Raw genomic sequence first — 17,585 nt, forward strand, 5'->3', positions numbered from 1 at the left:
AAGATTTTCATCATTGAACAAAGTTTTGTGGATAGTGCTAGATTATAGGAGAGGGGCTAGTTAGGGGTAATAATGAGCAGGTACATGTCAGTAATTTATTGGTAGGGTTTAATATTTAAAAAAATATTAAATTCTATAAAGTATACAGAGACTAGTTATTTACATTTGTTATTTTTTAAGAAATTAAAAAGTTCTTTACTCAGATTTTCTCAGATTTGAGTTAATTACTAAAAGCTGTACATGCCCTGGTAAGAAAGGGAATTTAGATAGGTGTTTATTTCAAAATAGATCCTGATTCAAGTATGTTTTTAAAAATTATAATATGCCAAATGTTCATCATATATCATACATAATTTGTTAATTCAATAACTGAGTTATTATTTAGCTTAGAGTAAGTCCTAATATTTTTAAATATTTTGGTGGTCACATTGTAATTTATATTTCATTAATTATCATTTTATAATCTAACTAGAGGCCTGGTTACATTGAAAGTAAATTAATTAGAAGGTGGCTGGCAGGGGCAGGACTGGGCGAGATGGGCCAGACAAGCCCTGGAGCCAACCTCCTGCAGTCCCTCCCTGGCCAACAGCACCTGAGGCGGCGCTGGGGCTTGAAGGGCATCTGCTGAGTCCCTCTGGCAGGTGGGGTCCCTTTGCCTAGCCTGCAGGGATCGGGCCAAAACTGGCAGTCCGACATCCCTCGAAGGGTCCCAGAATGTGAGAGGGCACTCTGCAAAGTTGCTGTCGCTTGGCAGCTCCTGTGTTGAGCGTCTGCCCCCTGGTGGTCAGTGCGCATCATAGCTACTGGTTGGTCGCTTAGGCTTTTATATATATGGATGACTAGATAAGTAAAATACCTAGAAAACTAATATGCTAAAGAAAAATTATAAGGTTATCTTCTTTTATAAGTAATTAATAATGGAAGGTATTGATAATGAAGCTCTTTCTTATAAAATACTAGAAGCCCAATGCACGAAATCCGTGCAAGAGTAGGCCTTCCTTCCCCTGGCTGCCAGCATCAGCTTCCCTCTAGCACCCGGGACCCAGGCTTCCCTCTGGCTGCTGGCAAGCACCCGGGAACTGAGCTTCCCTCCAGCCACCAGCAGGCATCCAGGACCCGGGCTTCCCTCACAGCCTCAGCTTCGTCTGGAAGGTCGTCTGGAAGGCGACCTATTGTTACAGATAATCCACTTAAGAATATATTCTGTTTTTGAGCAAGGATAATAGGAATCAATGTATTATTTTTTATTTTAGGTAATATCTCCCAGTTGTAATGATGACATCACAGTGAGAAAAGACCAGTGTTTAGTTCGATCATTTATCGATTCTAAATTGTGAGTAATGAATCACTTCATAGTGTTACATTGGGAGAAAAATAAATAAAATCACAGTGATAGAAAAGTTTTTTTAAAAAGTTTAATCACTTCATGAACTGAATTTTTACTTATGTTTTGACTTCGTAATGTAGGTTATTTTTTACTTAAAAACTTTAAAACCTGAACAACAATATGTGAGAATAATAGTAAATAGTTTTTTAAATACAGCATGATATTGATTTTCTCTTTAATTGTAAAAATTCTGTAATTTCTATGTACTATTACATGTTATGAACTATGAAATATTCTTTAAATAAAATTTATATTACCAGAATATTATCTTGACTTTTTTTCTGATTAAAAGTCAGATTTTTAGAAACTTTTCTTCAGCTTTGCTTTGTTTCCATAAAAAGATGTAAAATTAAGAAAAATATGTTATAATCCTCTGAAAAATTTAGTGCCATAATATATCTTACAATGATAAACATATTTTAATACTATCTTCTATTACATTTCTTTTTACTAAACCAAACAGTAAGTTTAAGAAACAATGGAGATCAACATAGACATTTTTGTCTTCCATAAGAAAAACATCATGCTGATATAAAGTACCCCATGCTGTGTGTAGGAGAGTTGCATAGATTGAAATATTACAAATGTGAGGCTCTCATTAATATACTTTGAGTATGTGAATCATCAGAATTAAGACACCAGCTTTGCATATATTACCTCTTAATCTTTATTAAGGATTAGGATATATACGATCTTTTAAAAACATTTTATGTGCAAAATACTTATGGTTTTAAGGTTTATATTTTTCTGTGTGTTAACAAGGACTATTTAAATGATGATTTTTATTTAATAATGGTTCCCTCCCTTTTCTTCTTTTCTATAATTAGTTATTCTATAGCAAGAAAGGATATCAAGGAAGTGGACATTCTCAATCTGCCTGAATCTGAGCTCTCTGCTAAACCAGGTAAGATAAGGATGAATCAATGCATTATTTCATGATGTGGCTGTAAATGGCGAATACTGACTAAAGCAAGACAGACTATTCTCTGGTGCCATTTTAACTGTCTAAAGTTGATATCCACTCTTATTTGATGGCTATTTTTAAATGTCTAGAAAGAACATTTGATTTATAATTTTTTAGATGAGGATTACTTTTCATATTTTACCATTAAGATTTCTAACAGTATTTTCTAGAGTAATAAACATTAACATGACATTGTAACTTACAAAAAGTGTTCGAATGTATTGTATTATTTTGTGTGTGTGTGTGTGTTTATTGATTTCAGAGAGGGAGAGAGAAAGATAGAAACATCAATAATGAGAGAGAATCATTGATCAGCTGCACACCCCCTATTGGGGATGGAGCCCGCAGCCCAGGCATGTGCCCTTGACTGGAATCAAACCTGGGACTCGTCAGTCTGCAGGCCGATTCTCTATCCACTGAGTCAAACCGGCTAGGACTGTATTGTGTTGTTTTATAAGTGACAGTTGAATTTGAACCCAGATCTTTTGACTGAATGTTATGCCTTTCAGTCATGTTATGCTGATTCCATAACAACTGCTGAAGTGTGTTTTAAATCTTAGGGCTACAGAAAGCAAGCATCTTCTTAAAAACTAGAGTTGTTCCTGATAATTGGAAAATGGATATAAGTGAAATCCTTGAGTCATCTAGCAGTGATGATGAAGATGGCCCCCCTGAAGAAAATGAGGAAGAGAAGGAAAAGGAGGTCAAAAAGGAAGAAGAAGAGGTGGTAGGTGAAATTTTATATATGTAACATAAAAACATTTTAATATAGAGGCCTGGTGCATGAGATTAGTTCACTGATGGGGGGAGGGTTCCTCAGCCCGGCCTGTACCCTCTCACAGTCTGGGACCCCTTGGGGGATGTCCACCTGCCAACCTGACAGTTTAGGCCCGATCCCTATGGGGATCGGGCCTAAGTTGGCAGTCAGACATCCCTCTCACAGCCTGGGGCTCTCACAATCCGGGACCCTTGGCTCCTTACCACCCGCCTGCAGCAGAGGCAGAGAGGCTCCTGCCACCACTGCTGTGCTCGCCAACCATGAGCCGGGCTTCCCCCTGTGGGAGCACACTGACCACCTGCGTTGAGAGTCTGCCCCCTGGTGTCAGTGCACATCGATTTGCATATTAGGCTTTTATTATGTAGGATACTCTAGTAAAAGTTATACTTTTGTAGAGCAGGATTAGGGAACCTTTTTTCTGCCAAGGGTCATTTGGGTAGTTATAATATCATTTGCAGGCCATACAGAATTATCAGTTTAAAAATTAGCCTGCTATATTTGGTCAGACATTTAATTAACTCACCCCTAATGCCTTGGCAGGGCCAGACCAAGTGATTTCAACGGCCTTATACAGCCTGTGGGCCCGACATTCACCACCCCGGTTTAGAATATCTCTTACTTGTTTCTGTCTTCCTCTGGTTCAACTTGATTTGGGAGAGAGGATTTGTTTGTTTGTTTTTTGGCTTCTAGCTTAGTGGGCAAATCAGGACTAATTTTTACACAGTAAGAGGTTACAAAGAAGAACTCTTCAGGTAAATCAAGGGCAAACTTTTTTATTTTATTTTACTACCTTTCCCAAACAACCAAGGAGTAAAGAAATGTGTGTAGGAGTTACATGTGTTAACTCATTTAAATGTTTGCTATGTGGAGTAACTGGTGTTATCCTACTTTAAAGGTGAGAAAAGTGAGGGTCATGAAGTTAAATAACTTTTCAAGGTGACCCAGGTTAAATGTAGAGAACAAGGATTTGAACCTATGTCTGGTCTGTCTTAACTTCGAAAACATGACCTCTTCCAGACATTTAACAGTATTTCAAGGATAATGGGCATAAAAAAATTCTATCCAAACTGAAAGAAAATTTCATTTGGCAGTTTGTTCAGTCATAGAAAAGATTTAGATTATATTTTTGAAGTGCTGATGGCTTTCTTTGTAATATTAATATGTCATTTAGGAGTATATAATTGTAGGAAATCATTCATGGAATTCCACATAATTATTTACATGAATATTGTTGTCTATTTATTCAGCAGTGTTTTGTCAAATGGGATAAATTGTCCAGTGTATTTTTGGTTGTTATGAGGTAAAGGAGTTTTGGGATAGACAAAGAGAATGAGTTTACTGAAAAGGAAGATCTTCCTCTTTGAGCATGAAAAATATTTGTTTGAAAAATGTGGAATGCTTATTTCTGTTTTGCATTTACAAATATGAATTTATGAAATAAAATTAGTATACTTGTATGTGGTGAAGGGCATACAGCATTTCTCTCCTTTTACTTCCCCTGCAGTATTTGGTGTTTTGCACTCTGAAATCAGAATGGCGGTTCATACTTAGAGGCTGCCTACAGAGTTGCCATAGTAACATGCTGTTGGTTTTAAGTGAGCATGCTCGGAAAGACAGGAAGGTTTAGCAGAGGCTTGGCAGGTTGCCAATGGAGGTTTGCCAGATGCTTTGAAATGGGCTGTCTTTCTTTTCCTTTCATGTAATGTCTGATTTTATGTGGAAGAGAATGTAAGTAGTGCTGTATAACCCTGCGGATGCTATGCCCTAAGAGGGAAAGCAAATATTTGCAAGTCAGACTGAAAAATGTTCAGACACTGTACTGATTAAGTAGAAGGGGAATCTAACCATACTGCATTTGAAAGAAAATGCAGCATATAGGTAAGATTTTTTTTTTATATTTAGTTACCATTTTTATTGCCAAAAATGAGGTTAAATAGGAATTTTAGCTATTAGTGATGTGGCTGATATGGTAGGACCGTAACCGAGCATAATTGTTTTTTGTAAAAGAGACAGTAAGAGTCTATTTTTAGAACATCAGAGGACGAAGGCTATCTTTCTGAAACATAAAATAGATTTTGAAATGAAAATGAAGAGACAGTTTGGCAGAATTCAGGATTTAAAGTGTAAATATTAAATGTGATTTTTGTATTTTATCTGTATTTATAGATTCTATGTTTTCAGGATAAATAGGCCACATTTTCAGGGTGTGAACTGTTGCAGTCTGGTTTTGGTATTTTTTCTAAATTATAACATTAGGTTAGCATCTTGTATTGCCAATTATTGAAAAAAGATAAGTCTATTTTTGCTAGTACTTTTAATTGGTGTTCTTTTCAGAGTGCATTTTCCCTATCCCCCCCACCCCCCAAATACCCTGAAATTTTAAACAAAGAGGGGAAAAAAGAGCTCTGTAGTAAGATTGGAGAGGATAGCTTTAAAATAGTAAATAGTGCTCTTATTACAGCTATTAATTTCATAAAAATCATAATGTTTTATTCAAGCCATGAGTAAATATTAGTGAAAAAGAATGACGAGCAGAGGCAAGCTCTGTTACCTATTGTTTGCAGGTAATAAGAAACTAAAAAAGGTAAGGACTTTTGTAAGGCTAGCATCTTCTTATAATGTATTATTTAAATTATGAACCTGCTAAAATTAAGTGAACCAAGATGCTTTTCATGTACTAAAAAATGAAAGCAAAATCAAAATGTAGGCACTGATTCATATGATTATCATTTTAAATTATTTTTCAAATGGTCATTTTCATAACATACTTTATTGAATTCGTTGATAGAAACTAATTCCTCTTTTTCTCTGGCTATACAGGCAGATTTTCTTGAGTGAGATTTTGATTGCTTTAGAAAAAAATCAGCTGCATTTTTGCTCTTGGATTTAAGATTTAGTTGCTGAATCATTCTAACTTGTCTAGAACAGTAATTTAAAAAAATTAGTATATTGATAAACTGAAAAGCAGGTGAATCTATATATAGCAAAGGGGGAAAAATGGGTATGCTGTAAAATGAATTAAAATCTGATAAGCCAGGGCCTACCTGGCTTAGTCATTACAGGCCTTTACTACATAAGTGAGGCTAAGCTGTTGTATTACATTACACATCATATTTTTCCCGAAATGTAATTATGCTATGCTTTTTATGAAGATTTAATGTTGCTTTCCAGTGGTCAGAAAGATCTTTTATGACATTCTGTAAACCAGTACAATAATACTTTAGCCTCTCATTTGGTGTTTGTGAATTTTATGCAGTAGAATCATACAAGTGTTAGATATTTCTGCAGTGTTCATGGGCAGTGGGCATTGTTTTTATATTTCATGCTTTGAGTGTCCTAATATAGCCTTGATAAGGAGATTTGAGATTCCATGGCTTTACCATGGAGAAGCATCTTTTTACTTAAAATTATTTGAATTCCTAAGCATTGGTAGTTTAGGATTCCAGTACGAGAAATATATTTTATACTATTACTGGGTGGAAAAAGACTTGAGAGTTTGACAGGAAGTAGATGATATATATCTTGATGGCTTTAAATTTTAACTCACTGGTAAATGGAGAATATTTTTGAGGGTATTACTTAAATGTCTTTTGTTAAGAAAGTTTTATATTAAAAAATATATTACTGAATTTCCTTTTGAGCTTTGAAATTGCTTGAAAGTCCATGTAAACATAAAGTAATGATGTCAATTATTCATTTACTCCTGACTTATATTCACTTTGGATGAATATAGGAGAGTTTTCTAAGGATAAAGTAAATAGGTGATTATTTAGAAGAAATTAGAATTTTGTGAATCTTTATAAGAAATGTTCATTTTTGTTTAGAAGTATCGATATCCATTTCTCTGATCTTTGCATTATCTAGGGATCACTGTTACATTTAATGCCTAGAATTATATTCCGCTATTATAAAATCGTAAGTGCTGGAATTTTTTATTCATGGAAATCTGAAAGTACTTTAAAGTTCTCAGTTTATTCTTGGAGACTTAGTGATTTTTAAAGTAAGATTGTTTATTTACTCCTCACAACAGGATTTTTTTATGACTGAGCAAACTTAGATGACAGGCGTTTTCACAGAGTTTTAAGAATATTTTCTCTCTTCCTCTAGAGATTTAAGGTCTGTGAAAGCAGTGGTTGTTAAGGTTTTGTTTTGTTCCCTTTTCCCACCAATATAAACATCCACCATCTAGCAACACAGAGCTTGGCACAGAGTAAACCTTCATTTAATAGCTTGTGAATAAATGAATGAATGTGGGCTACGCAATTATCCTAACATATTTCTATTTGAAACAAAGTGTTGTAAGATTTGTTGTAAGGTTCTAAAAGTTCACTTGGAAGGAAACATGGGATAGGTATCTCATAATAGATTTCCTTTTGTTTTTTATCCTCACCTGAGATTATGTTTATTGATTTTTAGAGAGAGGGGGGAGAAAAGAGAGAGAAAAACAAACATCGATGTGAGAGAAAAACATCCATTAGCTTCCTTCCATACACACCCCCACTGGGGATTAAACCTCCAACCTTTTGGCGTATGGGATGATGCTCCAACATCATCAGTGGATAGAGCGTCGGCCTGCGGACTGAAGGGTCCCGGGTTCGATTCTGGTCAAGGGCACATGCCCGGGTTGCGGGCTTGATCCCCAATGTGGGGCGTGCAGGAGGTAGCCAATCAGTGATTCTCCCTCTTCATTAATGTTTCTATCTCTCTCCCTCTCCCTTCCTCTCTGAAAGCAATAAAAACATACTAACAACAACAACAAAAAACATTAAAAAAAAATCAGTGAGGTTATTTCATGTTTCAAATTTCAAAAAACATTAAAAAAAAAATCAGTGAGGTTATTTCATGTTTCAAATTTAAAATGTATTCAAAAAAGCAAGCAGCTACTGGTATTACCGTTGCTTTTATGTTACTCTTCCAGCCCACAGGTGTCCTCAGAGCTGTACTTCTTGCCGTGCTTAGCTCCCCAGAGTGGAGCTTTTAGGGTGTTGTCTTAATATCCTCATTTCCCTAACAGAGGGATTTGCCCACTTGAGGAATCCAAGCTCAGCCTCTTTTTTTTTTTTAAGTAGTGGGGCATGACAGAGAGATTAAGGGGTTATAAGAACTGAGAAGTTGAGAGAATGTGTGATGGAGTTTCAGGGGTGGGGTGAGAAGGGGAGCTAATAGAGAGAAGCAGAAGAGGTGCTGTAGACAGCAGCATGAAGGGTAAACAAAGCTACTGTTGTCCAAAATAACGTTAATTCACAGAAACAGTATTTTGGTATTGAGAAATAAGCATAGTGTACTAGAATACAAAAACAAAAAAGGAGGAGGGTGTTGTATAATCATTTAATAACTTATTAAGGATAGCTGTAGGGGTTCATGAGAGGTGAGGTATCCATCAACAAAAGATGTGTACTTCACATAAAATATACAGCACAGGGAAACTACAAAGATCAAGTTCAACTATATCCTTCCCTAATCTGTTATGTGCTAAGAAACTACCCTGACCCACTCAGTAGAACTGTGTATAAGTTATATCTGTCTGAGGGGCTTTGTGTAAAGTGTATCATCTTTTACTAAAGTATTTGGACAATTTGGACACTTTCTGTTCACCTTCCTAATTTGTGTTCTGAAGAGTAGAGTTACTAGCTAAGTAAGTTAATAGCTCAGCAAAAACAAGGTATTATTAAAAAATAAATAACAAAATGTGTTCATCTCCCATTCCAAGAAAATGCTGAAAGTTCATCCTTCACTAGAATTTGTGCCTTTTGTGAGTGAATGATCATTCATTATTGTTATTAATGTATTTGGGAAAAGAATGAAGTAAATACTAGCAAGTGATTTATGCCACAACCACCTGTGACTTAACATCCTCAGCCATTCTTGTTTTTCTCTCTATTCTCTGACTCCTGTTACATTTATATTATCATTAATGTTAGCCCTGAAACTCAGTGAATGTGGAACAATTGAAGAAAATCTCCTCCTCAGTTCATTTTCACAGATGTCATTTTCATTCATATAACAATAAAGTGTCTAACCTAAATGTCAGTCACTGGTGATAAATTGTGGGTAAAATAGGCATGTTTGTAGCATCATACAACTTACTGATCATTTACAATGTGTTGGAACTTTGAGGACTACCACTATGAGTAACTTAACTTAGACTTAAACTAAAAAAATATCAGTATGTATTCCTCTCTCTTTCCTTCACGGGAGGGGTCACCTTTCCATCATCAGGTGGCAAGACTAATTCAGCATTGATCCTCCTCCTTGTGGACTGCTATATTAGCTTGCCTTTCCCTTCCAGTCATCAAACTCATTCTTGGCAAAGAACTTTTAAAAACACAAATGTGACCTAATTCCTGTTTAGCTCTCTCAGACCTCACAGCTACCCAGAGTATGCAGTTCTGATTCTCTAGCATATATCATCACAAAGTCTTTTCCTAATCACAGTCTGCCTTTGCCTGCCTCGGGTTTATGCTGTTTGCCTCTGGCTCCTGGGCTGTCTGCTCTTCACATTTGGAGGCTTTTCCTAATGTTACCACCATCAGTCCATCCCCAGCAGAATCATTCATCCCCTCATGTATTCCTTTACATATTTTACAACATATATCACATTGTATTGAATTGATTTTTTTTTACATTTTGACACTCCTTGCCAGACTCAGGGGCAAAGTAGAAGGTAGCCTGTTTTCTTACCTAGTCACAGTACTTTTGTGTATTCCCTGACTCATGGTAACCATCAATAGATGTTTGAACTGAATTTGAAGATACAGAAAATCTTCATAATCTAGAAAATTCATCATCTAGTATTGTAGATAAATAGATAACACAACTATCTGTAATATTCAGTAGTATATACTGATGCCAACTGAAATTGTAAATTTCTTGGAATGATGATCATGGCCATGTCTCTTCTATATCCTTAACCCCCTTCCCTGCCATTTTACTGGGAGCATAATTACTCTTCACATGTTTGACTGAATGAAGAGAAGAGGGCTCATCAGTAGTCTGGTGGACTCTCTACCTCCCATCATTACAACCCTCTCCTACTCTAAAACCCCTACCAACGAGGAGAGAGATGCTATAGCAAATATGAGCCCCCAAGCAAAAGCCATGAAGGCAGATTCTTCTAGTTCGAGATGCTTCCTAGCATATGTAGTCTACTTCAAGGTGACTAACAACACAGCTAATTTCAAAAACAGATTGGGGCAAATTGCTTATTGTAAGAGAATAAGCAATTTTAATTTTTGCAAAGACAGGTAACTTTAAAACTTTGTTTATAGCTTCATCTTCTTTGTGTGGAAAGTAAATTTCATTTCAAGCAGGCATTTGTTTGTAAGTAAAATTATTCATTTACATCTTGTTTTTACACCTGATAATTGTACCTAAAAGTTTATGGCCATGGATTCTTATGGAACTTAATACACTTTGGATGTTGACATCCACTGACTTTTAAATCATATGTATTTAATTCACTAATTTTTACCTATAAAACTATGTTATTGCCCAGCTGGTGTGGCTCAGTGGTTGAGTGTCGACTTATGCACTAGGAAGTCACTGTTCAATTCCAGGTCAGGGCACATGCTTGGATTGCAGGCTCCTTCCCAAGCAGGGGGCATGCAGGAGGCAGCAGATCGATGTTGATTTTTCTCTCTCATCAGTGTTTCTCTCTTCCTCTCCCCTTCTCTCTCTCTCAAATCAATAAAAACATACCTTCTATATATCTATATAATAAAAGCCTAAGCGACCGTTATGGCGGAACGACCAGAATGACCTGTCGCTATGATGCACGCTGACCACCAGAGGGCAGACACTTAACACAGGAGCTGCCCCTTGGTGGTCAGTGTGCTCCCACAGGGGGAGCATCGCTCAGCCAGAAGCCGGGCTTACGGCTGGTGAGCGCAGCGGCGGTGGCGGGAGCCTCTCCCACCTCTGTGGTAGTGCTAAGGAGCAGCAAGCTGAGCAGTAAGGAGCAGTGAGCAGGTGGGCGGTAAGGAGCAAGGGGTCCTGGACTGTGAGAGGGATGTCCCGAACTGCTAAAGGGCACAGGCTGGGCTGAGGAACCTCCCCCACCCACCAGTGTATGAATTTTGTGCACTGAGCCTCTTGTGTGTGTGTGCGCGCGCACACGCATGCGCATGTGCCTAAGTGACCGTTACAACCAAATGACCGGCACGACCAGTCACTATGACATGCACTGACCACCAGGGGGCAGATGCTCAACGCAGGAGTTGCCCCCTGGTGGTCAGTGTGCTCCCACAGGGGGAGTGCTACTCAGCCAGAAGCCGGGCTCACAGCTGGCGAGCGCAGCTGCAGTGGTGGGAGCCTCTCCCAACTCCGCAGCAGCGCTACCGAGCAGCAGTGGCAGCAAGTGCAGCGGGCCGGGATGAGCGCGAGTGGCACGGCACCCGCCCCTGCTTGGGCTCCTCCCTAGCCATCTAGCACTTGGCACACTGCTACATCCCTCGGGGGATGTCCAACTGCTGGTTCAGGCCCAATCACCGCAGGACAGGCAGGCAGGCAGAGTGGTTAGGGATAAACCGGCAGTCAGACATCCCTTGAGGGGTCCTGGATTGCAAGAGGGCGCAAGCCAGGCTGAGGAAACCCCGCACTCCCGTGCACAAATCCGTGCACTGGGCCTATAGTTTTAAAATACAAATATTCTTATTTTTGTTTTATCAATCCTCACCCAAGGATATTTTTCCATTGAGAGTGGATGGGAGTGGGAGAGACAGAGAGAGAGAAACATCGATGTGAGAGAGACACAGCGATTGTCTCCTGCTTGCGCCCTGATCAGGGCCAGGGATCAAGCCTGCAGTTGAGGTACATGCCCTTGTTCGGATTGACCCTGAAACCCTTCAGTCCACAGGTCAATGCTCTATCCACTGAGCCAAACCGGCTAGGGCTAAAAAAAATTTCTATCTATAATAATAAAAGCATAATATGCTAATTAGATTGGACAGCTGAATGACCTTCCGGACGAAGCTGCGGCAGCGGTGCCAAGGCAAAGGCGGTTAGGGGCGATCAGTCAGGCAGGCAGGCAGAGTGGTTAGGGGTGATCAGGCAGGCAGGTGAGCAGTTAGTGGCGATCAGGCAGGCAGAGTGGTTAGTGGTGATCAGGCAGGTAAGTAGAGTGGTTAGGGGTGAGTCGGGCAGGCGAGCGGTTAGGAGCCAGCAATCCCAGATTGCGAGAGGGATATCCGACTGCCGGTTTAGGCCTGATCAAGCGGGCCTAAACCGGCAGTCGGACATCCCCCGAGGGGTCCCGGATTGCAAGAGCGTGCAGGCTGGGCTGAAGGGCCCCCGCTCCCATGCATGAATTTCATGCACTGGGTCTCTGGTATTCTCAATAATTAAGAATTTATGAAATGGTTGATACAACCTTAATAAATACCTAATCTGCAATTGATGGCTTTGTTTTGTTTACTTGTTTTGTAAGAAACTTTGATTTCAAATTAGTGCCTTTTTAAAAAATTGCTTTTACATATGCTGGACTAGGGGCCCAGTGCATGAATTTGTGCACCTTTAAAGAAACTGTGGGTTGCAAGGCTGCGGTGGGCACAGGGGCGAGTCTCGGCCCATCCTCCATGTCCCCACCCAGCCCCTCCTGCCATGGCCCCTGGTTCCCTGTCTGCTGGCAACCTGCTCCTGCTGCCTCCGCTCCCACGCGCTGACAGTGCCAGCCCCGCTTGTACCCGCTGATGGCACAGAGCGATTGGGACCCGTGCCAGCAGCAGGTGCAAGTGGCGGTTGCTGCCCCGATCACCCCTCAGGAGCAGGAGGAGGTGGAGAAAGCCCTGAGGGGCAATCAGGGCTGGCAGCCAAGCAATCAGGGCTGGCGCTGGGTGCCAGCAGCAGGTGCAAGCGGCAGCTCCAGCGCTGGCTGCGGGTATGAGCACCAGGTGAGACCGTGGTGCATGGGAGCAAAGAATTTTCAGTAACCACCAGAGGCTCACCCCGATGACAGCAACTGGCACCCCGCCTTGGTCTGGCTCCCCTGGCTCCACCATCCCGCCACAGCCGACACCCACCTTGTTTCACACTCTGCCGATGCCCACCATGTTCCACGCATGCCCCCTGGTGATCAGCGTATGTCATAGCGACCGGTTATTCGGTTATTCCGCTGTTCAGTCTATTTGCATATTAGGGTTTTATATATATAGATAAGATGGTCTTATTTAAATTCTGTATGATCCTAAATACTGGAAATGAGTTGTTAGCCTGAGGAGATTACAAGGCCCAAGCAAAGCATAGAGCCAGTATGGCATAACGTGTTTTTGTTTTCCCCCCATACTGCAAGTCCTTAAAATTAACATATGAAATGATTCTTGAGCTACTAGATTCCTTTTTTCCTTGAGTTAACTCATTGGAAGGTTTTTTCTGCCCCCATTACAGTTAACATTCAGTATTATTTTGTATTAGTTTCAGGTGTACAGCACAGTGTTAGACAAAGTGTTTTCCCTGATAGGCAGTTGTATTAATTACCTTGCAAAAGCAAGATGTTTTAATTCACATGGGGAAAAGAACACTTTTTTTTTGTATATATGTTTCTTTTGTAAAATTTACTTTTCACCCTGGCTGGTGTTGCTCAATGGATAGAGTATCAGCCCAAGTACCAAAGGGTTGCGTTGCAGTTTCACTTCCTGGTCAAGGGCATGTACCTGTGTACATGCAGTTTCGATTCCTGGCCCCATCTGGGCATGTGTGGGAGGCAACCAATCAATGTGTCTCTCTCACATCAATGTTTCTCTCTTCCCCTCCCTCCCACTCTCTTTAAAAAAAAAAAAAATGGAAAAAATATCCTCAGGTGAGGATTAACAAAACAAAACAAAAATTTATCTTTCAATTATAGTTGACATACAGTATTATATTAAGAACTGCCATTGTTGATTTGAGCATTTAGTAATGACTCCTATTAACTATGTAAATTGCTAATTTTTGAGGCTTAGTAGAATTTTGACTAAAGTTTCTTTATATTTGATAAAACTGGAAGTACCCAATTTATAAATCATTATGAATGAATTTTAAATAAGAATGTTCCCAAATATTAGTTTACAAGTAGCCTATCTGAAAAGGGAATATTCTATTGAAACCCATAACCAGTTGTTTTACTAGAGCCAAAAACCTAGGCTGCATAGGATAACATCATTAATTTATATAATTAGTAAAAAGTCACACTTAAATAGGTATTTGTAGAAATAGTTGCTTTTACATGAATGTTTCCATTCGTTCCTCTACCCCATCTCCCAATAAATGAGCAATTTATCTAGTTTTCTTTCATAAGAAAATTTTTATTGTCTTATTTTCAGGGTTGCAAAGTCAATACAGATGCCAGGCAAATGAGAAAAGCAGGCTAGTGTGATAAAAGAGGGGATGGTAGAGTCTGGGGCAAACAGAATTTATATGACTCATTTAAAGGCTTAAAATTATGTTTTTATCACCTAAGAATATGTTTTTATTGATGAGAGAGAGAGAGGGAGAGAGAGAGAGAGAAACATGGATATGAAAGAGAAACATCAATCTGTTGCCTTCTGTAAGCGTCCCGATGGATGATGGAACCGAGACCTTTTGTTGCATAGGACGATGCTCCAATCAACTGAGCCACCTGACCAGGGCAAGGCATTTAAAGTTTTTTCAAATACGATACTTCCAAACAAAAAAATTTTGCCGTGTGACTTTGCAACCTTTGGGTTATATTCATTCAACAATAACAAAATTTCAATTTTTGTGTGTGGTTGTTTTTATAATAAATACATTCGTCATCAGTGTGGTCATCTATCAATATATTTGTACAGGCCACATGGTATTTTAATGGATTAAAAAAAACAAAAACAAGTGAGATGAAAACACTCTCAGCCCATTTCATTATTGAGCCCTTTTCTCCTGGCTAATCTTAGTCCTTATGGTGATACTCAAGGATAGGGTTAGAGTGATAAGGGTAGAGATTGATATTTTTTAAATTAAATTTTTTTTTGGGGGGGGGGGTAGATAATGATATTTTGACAGTTGCATCAAATCAGCTCTATCAAAATATGACTTAAAATCTGGCATTGTAGGATTTTGAGGAAATTCGTATTTCCAGCTTCATTAAAATTTTATCCCCTTACATTAAGTTCACAAAACAACAAGAAAAGAAGTAATGTATCTCATCCTACTCATTGTTCTACATATTTGTATATTTTACCTTTACAGCCTGAGGAAGAACTTGATCCTGAAGAGAGGGACAACTTCCTCCAACAGCTTTATAAGTTTATGGAAGACAGAGGTACTTTCATGCTCATTCATTGAAAGTAGTCATTTCTTTTACACTTTTAGATTCTAGGTTTATGCATTGTTTTTCTTAGAATTATGGGTATATGGATTTGGATTTAAAGTAATACCTGAAAGTAATTAAGTACTTGGAATAAAAATAATGTTCATATCTATTTTGACCAGAACTATATAGAAAAATAGTTTGGGTACAATTAAATTTAGTTTCCTTGGGACTTGTAAAACCAAAACATATAATATTTCAGTAATAGAAAGTGAACAGTCATAATGTTAATCTACATACCATTAATTAACTAATACTGTCTTTGTGGCAAGTAAACTAGCCTGATCCTTGGTCTCAACAAATTAAACATAATAGGAGAACAGTTCCTATCTAATAGAATAGGATTTCTATTTAGAAGTTAGAAAAAAATGAAAGCTTTAGAGTTAGAAGAAATAGAACCCTCAGAAATCATCATACTTCTTGACATTACATTAGTTCTGAGAAACCCTTAGATAAATTGTCCTGCACATCCCCTGTGGCACGTCCTTGAGATTACTGCTAATAGTCTTAACATTTGTGTTAAAATAGAGAAAATGGAACCATGGCATAAAATGTACCCTTTGCATTGTGTGTATTCTTGCCCAGGCTTTTTGAACCAACAACACTATTGGCTACACCTTGTAGTCCTAAGGTTAATTTAGTTTTACGTTTTACCCAATTCAGTGGTAGTTAGAGAGGTGATTTTCCACCTTGTAGTCCTAAGGTTAATTTAGTTTTACCCAATTCAGTGGTAGTTAGAGAGGTGATTTTATTATTTGTGGAGGTAAATCTAAGGACTACCACAAGAATATACTGAATATTTTGTGTTGTCTTATATAACTTAAAAGATTAAGGTTTTTAAATATATTCACTGATTAATGAAATTTGAGAAATTAGAAATTGATAGCTTTTTTTAGCTTAGTTTTTTTCCATTTGATTAAACATTATTTCTACCCTCTATAAAAAAATAGGTACTCCAATCAACAAACCACCTGTTTTGGGCTATAAAGATCTCAATCTCTTCAAACTCTTTAGACTGGTTTATCATCAGGGTGGATGTGACAATGTAAGTAAGGAAGTGATGAAAAGTTAAATTATCTAATGTTTCACTGTTATATGTACTTTAGGTAAGTAAAGATGATCTCCCTTTGCAAATGTTAACAAATAAAAACTTAATTTTCCAGATTGATAGTGGTGCTGTATGGAAGCAAATTTATATGGACCTTGGCATTCCTATTTTGAATTCAGCTGCTTCCTACAATGTAAAAACTGCATATCGAAAGTAAGTAGTATTGTGTATTCATCAAAGAATACATAGTTACAGGGAATATTTTCCATTTATTTGGTTAACAATTAAATAAGAATATTAAAGTTGGACAAAGTGTATAAAAAGGTTTAGGTTAATAGATACTTGTGATTGAAAATTATTTCAGTGCACCAAGTCTGCTGTGCTCCATTTTTTTGTGTTGTCCTAATTTCCTTTCCAAAATCAGGGATGCAGGCAGCATTTATCATCTAAAATGATTGTGCATGTTATGGAGCTCAATCTTTTGTGTGAATAACTTTCAGATCAAAACTACAATAGCTATGTTCAGTTATCACAAGCTTATATTTTTTAGGAATTTTATGATCAATGTTTCTGTTTATAATTCTTCTTAAAACACCAATAATTTAGTAACATAGAAAAAGTACTTTAAAAAAAGAAAGGTTTGAGTGTTACTTTTTAAAAATGTGTGTTTAATAATATAGTATTCAAGTTAAATGTAAAGACTAAGATTTATCAAAGGGAAATACTGTTTGTTTAGGTATCTTTATGGTTTTGAAGAGTACTGCCGTTCTGCAAATATCCAGTTCAGAACTATTCACCACCATGAACCAAAAGTAAAAGAGGAAAAAAAAGACTTAGACGAATCAATGGAAGAGGCTCTAAAACTAGACCAAGAAATGCCTTTAGTAGAAGTAAAGAGTGAACCCGAGGAAAATATTGATTCAAACAGTGAAAGTGAAAGAGAAGAAATAGAATTAAAATCTCCACGGGTAAGTACTTAAACTATCTGGTTTATTTTAAAAATTACTTAACATTTTTTATTATGGACATTTTCAGATACATACAAAAATATTTTAATGAACCTAATTTATTTTCTAGTATTTAGTTATGTTTTAGCCAGGCTAATCTAGC

At 37.9% G+C, this 17,585-nt stretch overlaps 1 protein-coding gene across 2 annotated transcripts in view; it reads left to right on the forward strand.

Moving 5' to 3' along the window:
• The window catches only part of ARID4A (AT rich interactive domain 4A (RBP1-like)), a 62,058-nt gene that overhangs the window by 17,976 nt on the left and 26,497 nt on the right, over positions 1 to 17,585 (forward strand). For both annotated transcript variants that reach the window (XM_005858761.2, XM_014533233.1), the window contains 7 exons: positions 1,254 to 1,333; positions 2,215 to 2,291; positions 2,912 to 3,078; positions 15,307 to 15,379; positions 16,378 to 16,472; positions 16,591 to 16,688; positions 17,212 to 17,443. In XM_005858761.2, coding sequence (XP_005858823.1) covers positions 1,254 to 1,333; positions 2,215 to 2,291; positions 2,912 to 3,078; positions 15,307 to 15,379; positions 16,378 to 16,472; positions 16,591 to 16,688; positions 17,212 to 17,443 — 822 coding nt within the window. The remainder of the gene's footprint in view (positions 1 to 1,253; positions 1,334 to 2,214; positions 2,292 to 2,911; positions 3,079 to 15,306; positions 15,380 to 16,377; positions 16,473 to 16,590; positions 16,689 to 17,211; positions 17,444 to 17,585) is intronic.

Source organism: Myotis brandtii, unplaced genomic scaffold (assembly GCF_000412655.1).
Source record: "Myotis brandtii unplaced genomic scaffold, ASM41265v1 scaffold1218, whole genome shotgun sequence".
Taxonomy (NCBI): domain Eukaryota; kingdom Metazoa; phylum Chordata; class Mammalia; order Chiroptera; family Vespertilionidae; genus Myotis; species Myotis brandtii.